Source organism: Topomyia yanbarensis, chromosome 1 (genome assembly GCF_030247195.1).
Source record: "Topomyia yanbarensis strain Yona2022 chromosome 1, ASM3024719v1, whole genome shotgun sequence".
NCBI lineage: Eukaryota > Metazoa > Arthropoda > Insecta > Diptera > Culicidae > Topomyia > Topomyia yanbarensis.
Window position 1 is genome coordinate 138,157,593 of NC_080670.1, and position 13,674 is coordinate 138,171,266.

Genomic DNA, 13,674 nt, shown 5'->3' on the forward strand with positions numbered 1-13,674 from the left:
TTGAATGGCCAGTTGTGTACTGCTTTCGTTGTGCGCCTGTCGTCGCCCCGATCGCTCGCCGTTCTGGTGTCTCGCCGCAGTAGATGATGCAGTAAATCATCGCGCAGCTGGTCGTACTCTTCCCATACGTTCCTGTTTCCTCTCGTGCCGCTGGCTGTTCCTGCTCGGTCGTTTCGTTCCGACCTGCGTTGGTTATCGATCGAATTCCAGCCGGCTCTTTCCTCTTCTTGCTGATCCGCTAAGCGCGAATTGTCCCACCGCTCGTGATTGTGAAAACTCCTGGGAGTCGGTGGAATGTCCAGTGGTGGCGGCGTGTAATGTAACTCTGTCGTAATCCGTCCGTGATCACTATAGAAACGTCTGCCGGAGAAGTCCAATTCGAGAGCACCTTGCCCTCGGCTCGCGGATAGTAACGAACTGGATGCCGGAAGCGTTGTATGTTGACTGCTTCTTCTGCTATGCTCTCTCGACGCGTCCGATCCAGTCGCCCTGGCGCCGTTATCGTCTTGCGTTGGATTGTTCTCGTCCGCTAGCAGCTGCCGATTGGTTTTTGGCACTGCCCCTCCTGCACTTCCATAACCTGCCACACTCACTGGATTGGTTAAAGCACTGTTCACGTCACTGATTAACACTCTGACAAGCGCGTCGAGCGATCTGTGCGCGTCTGCTAGGAAACCCGGCGGCTTGAGACATGCCAACCTGTTCCTATAATGTACGAGTCGCGACCGTAATTGACTTAAATTTTGCTTGTCGGTGCTCTGAAGAGCAGGTCCGACAGCTTTCTGTAGCTCATAAATGGCTACCTGACAGGATTCTATATTAACAGTTGGACTCATAACGTGATCCGAACTGTTGTGAAAAATGTTTCGGGTCCGGTCATCTTGAACAGCGGCCCTCAACTTTTGAACTTTGACTCTATGAGTCATAGAACCTAGATTAACCATGTGACGTAAGGCCAACTCGTAGTTGATCTCTTCGTCATTTAGATGGGTGAAGTCCATCCTAAAAGTTTCTTAATGGATCGCAAACCAAATAAACTTAATTACTACCACAAATCTTTAATGTTACACTAATCTACTAATTGGCTCAAATAAACATGTGGGATTTTATGTTGGGCGCCATTGTAACAAAAAATTGTATTTGCTCCTTTTTACCCAAATCAAAAGGCGAAATCCCACAAATATAAATATGTTATTGTAAGAGGGAAGAGATAATGTGCAGACTCACCGGTAGTTGACGATCACATCTCGTGGGTCATCTTGGAACCAAGCAGATCACTGTGATGTCTCGTGGCTGGCAGTCGTTCTTCACCATACGTGCGCCTGCATAACGAGGCCGGCTGATGGAGAGGTGGGACGGTCTTGACTGCGTCGATTCGTTCACCGTCGTCGCCGGTGCGTTCGATGATAGCGCCAACTAATTGTAACCTGCGAGGTTAATTCCCGTTCAATGCTGCTCGACCTAACACGTCTTTCGGCCTCGTCGAAAGTTCCGGGACTTCCAAATCTTGCTTTTTTCGGGTCTCGGGAACACGAGCGCAGTTTTGTTGATGTCGCTGGCGATAATCAAAATTGTCTCCCGATCGCAGAGCGCACGGATAAAATGTCTCCGTTATTTTCACCACACCGATGACCACCAGGACGATTGCGACGATACCCAAGCAAAAGGGGATGGAAAAACTAGCCTTTTGACCCGGCCGAAGCAAGAATAGGCACACGTGCGCGTTCGTTTCGGCCAACCTAATTTCACTTCCGTCCACCACGAAACTTGCCGGGCGAATCTCGCCTTTGTGGGAAAAAGGGTACCACTTTTGCAATAGCGGTCGCACTACGGCCCGACCTCGACCGTTCACTCACTCGTGGCGTTTTTTTTTTTTTTTGACGCCTCCCGTCGGGGAGAAATACCACCGCTCTCCGTCGACTTTTTTTCAGACTCCCTTTTTTTCGGCGGGGATCGCAGACCGCCACCGACCGTACTCGGTCAACTCTTTTCTCCGACTAACCATTTTTATTTTGGCACCCGTTCTTCCGGGGATTTGTTTTCAAGCAAATTGTGCAGCGATCTTTTGTTTTCAAGCGGGCTGTCAAATGCCCACCTCTTGCAGTACACACTAATCTCTTATTCCTCCCTTTTTACATTTAAATTACACATTTTACTGTAACAACGTTCACAGGAGCAAGATGAACAATGATGTTTATTGTTATGGTGATTGTTGTTAAGACCATTGTTGTTTCTATTGCAAATGCTGTTTCTGTTGTTGTTGTTGTTGCTGTAACTGCTGTTTCTGTTTTCGTTGTGGTTGTTGTTATTTCTGTTGTAGTTGTTGTTGCTGTTGTAGTTGCTGTTTTTGTTGTAGTTGCTTATTCTGTGAGTATTGTTGTTGTTACTGCTGTTAATGTTGTTGTTTCTGTTTCCGTTGTGGTCGTTATTGTTTATGTTGTGCCTGTTTCTATTGAAATTGTTGGTGGTATTATTGGATTTGTAGCTGTTGTTTTTGTTGCTATTGTTGTTGTTTCTATTTTGGTTGTAGTTGTGATTATTGTTATTGTTGTACTTATTGCGGTTCTTGTTCTTATTGCACTTGCTATCTTTGTTGTTGTAGTTGTTATTGTTATTACTGTTGATATTGCTGTATCTTGTACCCTGTTTTCTTCTCGATTTTTTACTCTTTGCTGCTTTATCTTTCTCTTTTTGTTGTTTAATGCGACGCTGTTTACGTAAGTCATATTCTGACCAGTCGGAGCGCCACACTCTTTTCGAACCAAGTGTGCGCCATCCATCTTTTGCCACTTGATTATGCTGCGAACCTGAGATAGCAGTTTTATTTGAAACGACGGTCAATTCGTCCATCAGACTGGGGGGAGACACCAGAGGTGTCAAACGAGCATTATTAACACTGGTTTCCAGGGTACTAATTGTCGCGGCAATTGCCTTTACTTCGTCTAAAATATCGTCGCCAACAGCGCTGGCTTGTGATTTTATTTCGTCAAGAGCATCACGGGCAGAAAACGACTGGTTACCGGTATGTTCGTTGCATTGAGACGCCATGTCAATGGTTATTACGCTTAAATTTTGAACTTCGCAGCATATTTTTTTTAGCTCACGAGTCAGGTCAGTTGTGAGCTCCACCACGTACTCCTCAATGCGCTTCCTTGTGGATTCCATAGATATGTTGAATAATGACGTTATATGATTTTTTAAAACAACGAGCTCATCGGCCTTATTGACCGCGTTGTTTTCCATAGTGCGCGATAATGTTGACACCGCATAATCAACTTTCGCGCAGGTAATATTATTTACATTAGTCACCGCTTCTTTTAGCTGGTGATCAATGTTATCGAACAGTTCACCAAATGCGTTCAACTTTTTGATGTCAGCAGCTATTCGAAGATTGGAATCCGTTTGCGTCTTGATTAAATTAAACAGCTGCTCCTGTTGGAAAAGCACTTTACGTGTGTCAATCCCCGTTTTAAGATTATGCTGACAATCCGAGCATAGAGGAATCATAAAAGACGTGATGTGATGCTCCTGGTGCCGTTGCACTCCTACACAGGCCGCGTGATACGATTTGTTGCAAAACTCGCACTTCCATAAAAAACGATCATCACTAATTGAACACGATCGAACACTACACGACATAATGCTGACTATTTTTTTTCGAAAATCGCGCGCGGCTTGAATTAAATTAATCAAATAAATACTTGTAGCGTAGCGCCGTTCAACTATGTCTACTACCGGTAACGGTCGACTAAGAACAATATCGTCTAGAGACAATACTTGATTTGAAACGTTTTCATATCTTTGTAAGACTTCGGTTTCAATAGGACTCACAACGTTGAGATTAAAACTATGGACGCTTTCAAACTGATGAGCAAGTTTTTGAGCTTTTTTTTCGTTTGTAAGAAGTATGTGGTCACCTTCCTTCAAAGCTGAAATTGGTTTCTGAGGTTTCTTAAGAACCTTAGAAAGTTTCCAGAAATGTTTAGAATTTGACTTGATTTGTTCAACCTCTTTCGCGAAATTTTCATTTCTTAAGAGTGTGAATCTATGATTAATTTCTTTTTGTAGATTCTGATAGATACATTTCATAGCAGGATCACGAGAACGTTGATATTGACGACTTCGAACATTCTTCAAGCGAATCAGAAGTTGAAGATCGTCGTCAATAATAGGAGCATTAAATTTTTTCTGTGTTGTTGGTACTGATAAATTTCTAGCATCAACTATAGAATTACTTAAATTTTGTAATGCCGTATCAAAGTCAGCTTTATTTTGTAAATCAAGGTCATGATTAAAATTATTCTCAATATAAGTTTTGTACCTTTCCCAATTCGCTTTGTGATAATTGAATACTGAGCTAATGGGATTGGAAACAGCTTCTTGAGAAAGTCAAAAAGTTACTGGAAGATGATCAGAATCAAAGTCAGCATGTGTAATCAATTCGCTACAAAAGTGACTTTGATCTGTCAAAACCAAATCAATTGTTGATGGATTCCTTACAGACGAATAGCACGTAGGACCATTCGGGAACAAAATTGAATAATAAGCAGTAGAGCAATCATTAAAAAGTAGTTTACCGTTGGAATTGCTTTGTGCATTATTCCAGGCTCGGTGTTTGGCGTTAAAATCACCGATTATGAAGAATTTCGACCGATTTCTTGTAAGTTTTTGTAAGTCTCCTTTCAAAAAATTAATTTGCTCGCCAGTGCACTGAAAAGGCAAATAGGCTGCAGCAATAAAAATGATATCAAGATCTGTTTCAACTTCGATACCCAAACTCTCGATCAGCTTGGTGTCAAGAGACAGTGTAACGGAATGTTTGATCCTGCGATTAACCGCTATTGCGATTCCTCCGCCGAATCCAACAATTCGATCAAATCGAAGAATAACAAAATTGAAGTTACTCTTCAATTTAATATTTTGTTTTAAAAAAGTTTGTCACAACGGCTATATGCACATTATGTATCTTCAAGAAGTTGAAAAATTCGTCTTCGCACGTTTTTAACCCTCCGGAAGTCGCGCTTATGGCCCACTGAACGAGCAGCCGCTGATGCCCTAAGACGATTTTGCTAGATTTTCAGAGCAACGTGCACTCAGTGCACTAGCGCGACTTCCGGAGGGTTAATGAAAGAGCATTCCAATTTAATAAATTTAAACGATTATTTAAAGTCATTGTTAAACTTTAATTTCATTACAATTTTGTTAGCAAATTCCCACCCCGCTTCAAAAGCTTCAAACATGGAGGTAGATTTTAAAATGGCAATCATCATAGGTAACATAGAGTCTTGCAGGTATTTTTATTTTTCTTCTGTTACGCTACCTAGATCCATTGGACTAAAGGAAGCATTGGGTGCAAACGAGTTTGTAGGCGTGGTAACGGTAGCCGTTATGTTGGCCTTGTTATCTGCCACTGAAGCATAAGATGACACACTATTGTAGGATGGTGTGACGGAGGTAGAAGAAGTTGTTAATCTATTTTGAATCGGATTAACACGTTTGGACGTGTTTTCTTGAAGTGTACCTGAAGAATTTATTTGTTGTCTAGAACGAGAATTTATAATTTTTTCTCGAACAGGACAGCCCCAGAAATTTATGATTTTCGCTACAATTAGCGCATTTCAAACTTTTTGTGTTTTTTTTTCACCGGACAAGTATCTTTCGTGTGCGATTTATCACCACAGATCATACATTTGGAATCCAAATGACAATTTTTTGTGCCGTGCCCAAAGCCTTGGCATCTACGACACTGGGTCAGATTTTGAATTCTGCCCCCATGTCGTCTATAATGTTCCCACTTTACTCGCACGTGGAAGATAAAACGTGCTTTTTCAAATACTTTCAAATTATTAACCTCATTACGGTTAAAATGAATTAAATAAAGCTCCTGGGTAATTCAAGAGCCTACTGGCGTGTTATCGCCGCTAGCCTTTCTCTTCATAAGAATAACTTGTGAAAGAGAAAAGCCAAGTAAATTTTTCAATTCGTTGGATATTTCGTCCAAACTTTGACCTTGTGGTAGTCCTTTCAAGACAGCCTTGAATGGTCTATCTGTCTTGAAATCATATGAATAAAATTTATATAACTTCTCCGTAAGATACTTGAGTAGTCGTTTGTGGCCAATCAATTCCTTCGCTGTAACTCGACATTCTCCTCTTCGGCCAATCTGAAGAGACTTTCAAGTCCGGAAGGAACGTCGAAAGCTCAGTTCGAAAGGCTTTGAAGTCGGAGATCATCACTATTATAGGAGGAGGTGATTGTGTTTTCTTCTCATTGGCGTTATGAACAATGCGAGGAAATTTAGAAATTTCATCAGCTTCACATTCGGATAAAACATCGAATGAGTTGCTGCAGTCAATTGAATTTTCGGGTGGAGAAGATACCCTTTTCCGTTTAGCTTTAATTTTTGGCACACGGCCTTTCTGGGAGGACCCAGGCATGTTGGAAGAATTAAATATTTCTTTAGGCTGAATTGTTCTTGAAAATGTTTTAGTCTTGAAAAAGACTGATTGAGTAGAAAAAGTAGGTAGTCTTGAGAAAGATCAATTGTCGAAAAAATATAGGTAATCTTGAGAAAGACTGATCGAACGAAAATATAGGTAGCCTTGAGAAAGACTGTTGCTGTTGAAAAACTCTACACTGAAAAAAATCCAAAAGTTAATTCTATTTGCTTCAAACCGCTTAAAATTCATATGAAGAAGAAATGCTATTGTTATCGCGCACACACATACCTTCTATGTGTCAACTGTATAAACTATGTATGCACACACATAAGTTATATGTGCGTATTATTGTAGAATGGGGTTTTATGTGCCTAATAGTTATGAAATGTGAATGTAAGATTAATATTTCTTGTAAATACACACATTAGGTTTATGTGCCAGCAAATAGTGTCTATATGCCCCCGTTAATTGCAAAAATCTATGTGTAAAATCAATAAGCGTAACGTTTACTTTTTTTTGAGTGTATGTAAACCAGGAGCTATCAAGATTTGTGACCGGTTCGAATGAAGGTTCAAGCCGGTATGATGCATATTTGTTGGAAATTTAGTAGGGCAGTTGAGATTGAGTTATGATAGAGCAGTTTCAGGTTGATTTATTTCAAAATGTTGCGAAGTTAATGTGTACTGATTCTTGGGTTTTAACCCAAAAGTAATGCCATCGGTCCAAGAGAAAGCGCTGATTGTTTTTATCGTTATCGCAGTTTTTCAAGTTTTCGTATTTTAATACAATCGAATTCCTTTGAGTATGTTCAGCAGCGGAGTATTCAAACTTGGAATTATTATTGGAATGAAAGCAACCTCCCCAACAGAGCGTTTTGATTTATTATTTCGTACAGTTCTGTTTCGAATTTTAAAACTAGTATATGCTGCCGTTCTCTTTGTTGCTTCATCTGAAACACTTAGAACTTTGTTGCTCAGGTTCGATAGAATGTGGAAAATTATTTCGAGTCAAGTAACGATTAAACGACACCTTCTGGAGTGGTTCATTTTTAGATTGATAATGTTGACCTTTTTTTTTTTAACGGGCTGATAGGACTGCAGCTTATAGCTTGAGGGATCTCGGTCCGTCCCGCGAGACAAAATTTGCAAAATCGGAAGGATTAGCGACTGTCCGCCAAATAAACACCGGTCCTCGGGAGGAGGACTAAATTTTGCGCATGTTTGTCTCGAAGTTTGTAACGTCAAGTTCTCTATTTTGTCTGGTCCAATGTATCCTGCTCTTAACAACGCGTGCTAAGTCGTCAGTGATGCAATTAAAACTTCGCATTGATTCCGCTTGTATTTTCTTCCTGATCTCCTCATGGGTCCCCTAGGTCAGAAGCGGATCAATCGAATACAAACTATTTGGCGCAAGTTCAGAGCGTGTAACGTCGTGTCATCTAGTCTGTCATCCTATGGAAAATCATCCTACCATCGCCTTGGGGTCAACGTCATATTGGCAAATTTCGCATTGAATCCGCTTCTGTCTCTTCCTAATCTCCTTTTTGTCTCCTAGGTCCGAAGCAGATCAATCGACTATTAATTGAAACGGTAAACATACTAGCAGTATTAGTCCTTACTCGCGAATACTTTTCCTTCAACTGTGCTGTTTCTTCTCTATCTTATAACATAACTCGATTATCCCTGTTCTAGTCAATATACATATTCATTACATTATGGACCAGGCAAACCCTTATTTTTTCTATTATTATTATCCTGAGTAGCTATACCAGTGAAGGTATTTTAGGATTTCGTTAAAAAGAATCTCTGCCAATAAAGGCGTAAGCAATATTTCTCCACATGAAGTTTGCTCGAAACGAATGAGGTTGATAATGTTGACCTTTCTATACAAAAAACGGAAAATTTTAAAACTAGAGCTCACTCTCCCCAGCAGCAAATTGAGCGGGTGTTCTTTTTAGTTTAAAATTCAAGCCATGTCATGTCTTCCTGGACTCAATATTATTTTTCCCCGGTTTATCCAGTTTGAGCATCTGGACTGTTCAATGTATTTGAAACACAGTTCTGAACGTATTTTAAATTAAGCAACAAATAGAACAGCGGTGCCTTAATGTAAATTTCGAAACAAAATGGATCGGATTTATAAAGCAAAGCGCTGTACTGTGAATTGCTTCTGTTCTAGTTCCACATTGAAACATTTACCAATATAAAATAGAGTTTTTTTTTTAACTGGTTCCGGTTTAATTCCAAAATTGTCAAAATTTCAGATGCGCACTATAATTAAATAATTATGTATTAAATAATGAATAATTTATTAAATAATAAATAATTTATTAAATAATATAATTTGTTATGCTGCCAATTGGCCAACAAATAGATTGTTTACCTAAGTTCATTAGAACATTATGAAAATCTTATTGAAGATTTAAATCTCATATTTCGTGGAAGTACTGAATATTTCCTTTGGAGAGTGTGGGAAAAAGAGAAAAATATCTAATACTTTTGGCTGTGGTTGTTACTGTTGCAAATACAGTCTTTTCCACATCCTTAAGTCATTCACATTCGAAATCCTGTTCATTTATAAATAATTCGTAAGTTTGTTATTACAAAAATACAGAGCTCACGAGCTATATGTGATACTTCCGACAATTTTATAGAATATATGACAAATAGAAAAAAAAATCACTAGAATCTTAGTTTGAAAAAATCTTTAGTTATATGTATTAAAGTGTATGTTGCAGTGAATTAATATGTCGGTATTTTTTTTCAGTTCAGCTAAACTATTCAACATAACATTTAATCTTTTTTATTCTAGAACAGTAACATATCCAAACGCATGAAACTCACCTCATCGGATCTATTATTTTTAGTATGCAAATGACACTTGGGATTGCAAACAGCTAATGAGTTGAGAAAATGCCAGTGCACGGATAAAACAAAAATATTTAGCTTAAATTTCATAATGTTTCAAAGATTTTCTTCCATTTAATTCCACTATGTTTTTATAGTTAGATGCACTTGCACTTTACTATTTAACAGATACCGGTATTTCGATTACTACTTGTAATCTTCTTCAGTGTTTGAAACACAAACACTGAAGAAGATTACAAGTAGTAATCGAAATACCGGTATCTGTTAAATAGTGAAGTGCAAGTGCATCTAACTATAAAAACATAGTGGAATTAAATGGAAGAAAATCTTTGAAACATTACGTACATTCCACTAAGACCTCCGTTCGCGTATATATTGTTAAATTTCATATTAGAACCATACTGTCCATTCACCCATAAACTGGAACTATACTATCATCAAAAATGCTACTTGTAATTACCTAGGTGACTTACACTAATCTTTCACAGTACTGTGGCATACGACCCAACATTTGAATTAAAGCTATCTAACAAAACTTAAAAATCTCAAGAGTAAAACTGAATAATGAAATACAAAAACGACAAATAATAAATTATGAAAATGTGGTAAAATATAAATTAAAACAATTAATATTAAAAATGCATTTGATGTATGCTATTTAGCAAATCCCTTTTTAAACGAGCATGTACAACACAAAATTATTGGTGTTTAAATCGGTTAAAAGTAGTTATAAACACTAAAACGGTACCGGGTGCCCTGTCCGCCTGTTATGGGGTAAAATTTCCAAGAATCTTTTCTCAGACCACTCGCATTCATTGCAACATCAATTTTATCACACCAAAGGTTGTGCTTGGTGGTGTTCAAAGATTTTACACAATTCAATTACCAGCTATGAAAAAAATTGTGATCTTGTTAAGTGAAATCTGCAAAGAATACCCAGTCGGGCACATGACATTTGAAGGCAGCAAAGCATATTTACTGCTGCGATACGCATAACAATTCACCAAAATGTGTTTGTAATTAATACGATTCTGACAAACGCTTGTGTGCTCATTGTTGTACATTTCGTATTTTTTCATAATAGTTTGCCCTAAGCGTATATCCAACCAAAGTAATACAACGAACACAAACAAATCTATTTTAGTTGAAAATAGCTGAACCCATTCCTGAACTGAAACTTACCAGCGAGAGCAATTGGAAAGGTCAATCCCTGTTAAACCCTTGCACGTACGAATTGCCGTTTTAATGAGTACATTCGGGTTTGTGTGTGGGTTTTCGCCATCCAATGACGGGGACCACGGTCCACCAATGGCCATTGTTTCATTCTTTCCGCGGATGCCCACCAGGAAATTAATTAGTCGTGTTGGATGTACAAAATCTCTATCATCATCGGAACGCTCTTCTCCGGTAGCGAAACATTTTTGATAAAAATCTGACATTGATGGCGTGCTCATCAGCATCACTTTAGCGCTGTATAAGTAATCTGCGTCAGCTGGCTCTAGATTGACCTCGTTAAGATGAAGTGGTTCTACATCTTTGTGCATTACGTGGAATGCACATGGTTTCCGAATAGTAAATGGTTCATTTGGTGGAAACGCGTCAACCCAACGAATTTGCGACATAAAAAAGTCCGATGGTATATAAAGGGTGTGATAACGACGTCGAAGTTCCAAAATATCCGCGTTTTTACTGTGAAATATAGACCTCATGAATAAATACGAAAATGTTACGCTCTATATAAAGCTAACTTACATAGTTAGAAGCTGTTTGGGCATTTGCACCATATAACGTGGAGTAGGGCGAAGCTTCCTACGTTTCGGTGAATTCTTGCGAACTGGGCTCCTATCACGATCTTTGCGTTCGGGCGTACGATCACGTTGCTTTTCGCGATGACGATCGACATCTCGATCATCTCGACGACGGCGGCGTTCTTCGTCCTGTAATCGTTATTGCTAGTTATCTAAGATAATACTTATAAATTTACTTACGTCAATATCTCGCTGACGAGAATCGTGACTAGTACGATGTACATGTCGGTCCGGCGATTTTCGTGATGGTGAATACCGGCTTCGTCCCGATCGATCATTGTTTGAGTTTTGTCCTGAACCATAACTCGACACATGCCTTGTGGAATTGTTGCTGTTTACTGAGCTTGATGATGTAGACTGTAATACTTGGACCCGCGTCGCGTTCCATTTGAACGGCATGTTTTGATTGTAAGCTGCCTCGACCAGTACCCGGTCACCAGACTTCGGAAACGATCCCTTGCAAACATTCTTATGGAAGAACACCTCCTCATCAATAAAACCGAAATCGTTTTGAACCTTGGTAACATGCCCGGTACCACTAAAAACTCGTTGATTCGGATTAAATTTGGATGTACTCTGACCGACCTGCTGTGAAGTTTGCGTTTGATTTTGGAACGCAATAGTATTGATCGTTCGCGATGTTGGATACTGGACCGGCTGCGAGTAAATTTGCTGTTGCTGTAAACTCATCTGAGGAATCAGTGATAAATTCTGTTGCTGCTGGAGTCCTGTAATAAGAAACCTTGCTGAGCATCCTTAGAGAAAATTATGTTCTCTGTAATTACCGAGATTTTGATTGAAAACTGGTGCTTGTGGGAAACTAACAAGCGCTTGCATTCCAGCAATATTTTGGCCGGCGTTTCGCTGCCATGGTGGATTTTTCTGGTTGAAGGCCATCTTGGATTTTCTTCGAATGAAACTTGCTCTTTCAACTAATTATCTAAACAAATCCTAAACCGTGAAATTTGAGAATTGTGATGGTCAATCAGAAATAGTTAAGAGTTGAGTATAATAACACGGCCCACAAACCTAAAATAGCCACACTAGCCAGATAAACGTATGAACTCTTTCTCACTTACAAAAACTGACCAAATCACATTTGCAACGATGTTGGAACTAAACTTCATTAAAAAAGTGTTCGAGACAGAGATGCCAGGTACTTTTTTCAAATGTCTGCAATAATAATTTTAAAAGTCTGGGAAGTACAAAAAATGTGCGGCAAGCTAGTGTAACCAAAAGCCTTTATATTCAAAAATCTGCAAATATCTGCAACCAAACGGAAAAATCTGCAAATATCTGCGTCATCGAAAAAATCTGCAGCTTAAATTAAAAGTCTGCGAATTTGCAGACTTGTCTGCAAATCTGGCATCTCTGGTTCGAAAAGGGATGGAAGCAGAGATGCCAGATTTGAAGATTTGTCTTCATTTTGATGACATTTGAAATGTTGTGAACAGAGATGCCAGGTACTTTTTTCAAATGTCTGCAATAATAATTTTAAAAGTCTGGAAAGAACAAAAAATGTCAGGAAAGCTAGTGTAACCAAAAGCCTTTATATTCAAAAATCTTCAAATATCTGCAACCAAACTAAAAAATCTGCAAATATCTGCAACCAAACTAAAAAATCTGCAAATATCTGCGTCATCGAAAAAATCTGCAGCTTAAATTAAAAGTCTGCGAATTTGCAGACTTGTCTGCAAATCTGGCATCTCTGGTTGTGAAGACTCCCCGCCCGGATAGAATTTTACAATAGCATTTACCCTACAAACAATCGTAAAACAATAAATATTATTGATATTACTGTTTCAACATTGTTCGATGCCAAGTTCTCACAGTACATTTACAATAAAATTTCATGTAACAATAAATTTCACTGTTCAGCAAAAAACTGATACAGTGCATTCACATTACATTTTACTGTTTTGAGAAAAAAATGTATGGAGAAAAATTGATTTTTTTAATGTTAAGATACATAACCACCCCCCTTTTTCACTGTAAAAGTCTATTTTACATTGAAATTTACTGTAAAAACGCTAAAGTTTATTGTTTTTGTATTGTAGCATAACACTAAAACTTGCTGTAAATTATTGTAAAATTACTGTACTGTCACAGTGAAAATCATGGTTTTGTTACTGTACATTTCTATTCGGGCGGTCAAACCATTCGGAATTTGATTCGGAATCCTGAATGGACCCACTGACGTCCAAAAAATTGTTTCAAAATCGTTCAACACGGTTCCAACGGTGGACGTTTGTTGAACGGTTATTTGGACGTTGTTCGAATTGGTCCAACGAACGTCCTTCATTGGACAATTTTGAAACCAACCGTTCTTAGAGGGGAGTCATTATGGATTCCAAATCAAATGCAACAACCGATTCTGAGTCGGAATCGGTTGTTGCATTTGATTTGAAATCCATAATGACTCCATTTAGAAATCCGAACCGGTTCCGGAATGAGTTTAACTGGGTCCCGGTCAAACCATTCGGAATTTGATTCGGAATCCTGAATGGAGTCATTATGGATTCTAATTCAAATGCAACAACCGATTCTGAGTCGGAATCG

The 13,674-nt window shown here is 38.8% G+C and overlaps 1 protein-coding gene across 1 annotated transcript in view; it reads right to left on the reverse strand.

Moving 5' to 3' along the window:
• LOC131692615 (cell division cycle and apoptosis regulator protein 1-like) overlaps positions 1-12,294 on the reverse strand; it is an 80,695-nt gene extending 68,401 nt beyond the window's left edge. The window contains exons 1-5 of the mRNA XM_058979803.1: positions 12,145-12,294; positions 11,901-12,066; positions 11,296-11,843; positions 11,060-11,244; positions 10,490-10,996 (exon numbers count right to left, since the gene is read on the reverse strand). Coding sequence (XP_058835786.1) covers positions 10,490-10,996; positions 11,060-11,244; positions 11,296-11,843; positions 11,901-12,012 — 1,352 coding nt within the window. The 5' untranslated portion in view covers positions 12,013-12,066; positions 12,145-12,294. The remainder of the gene's footprint in view (positions 1-10,489; positions 10,997-11,059; positions 11,245-11,295; positions 11,844-11,900; positions 12,067-12,144) is intronic.
• Between the last annotated feature and the right edge of the window lie 1,380 nt (positions 12,295-13,674).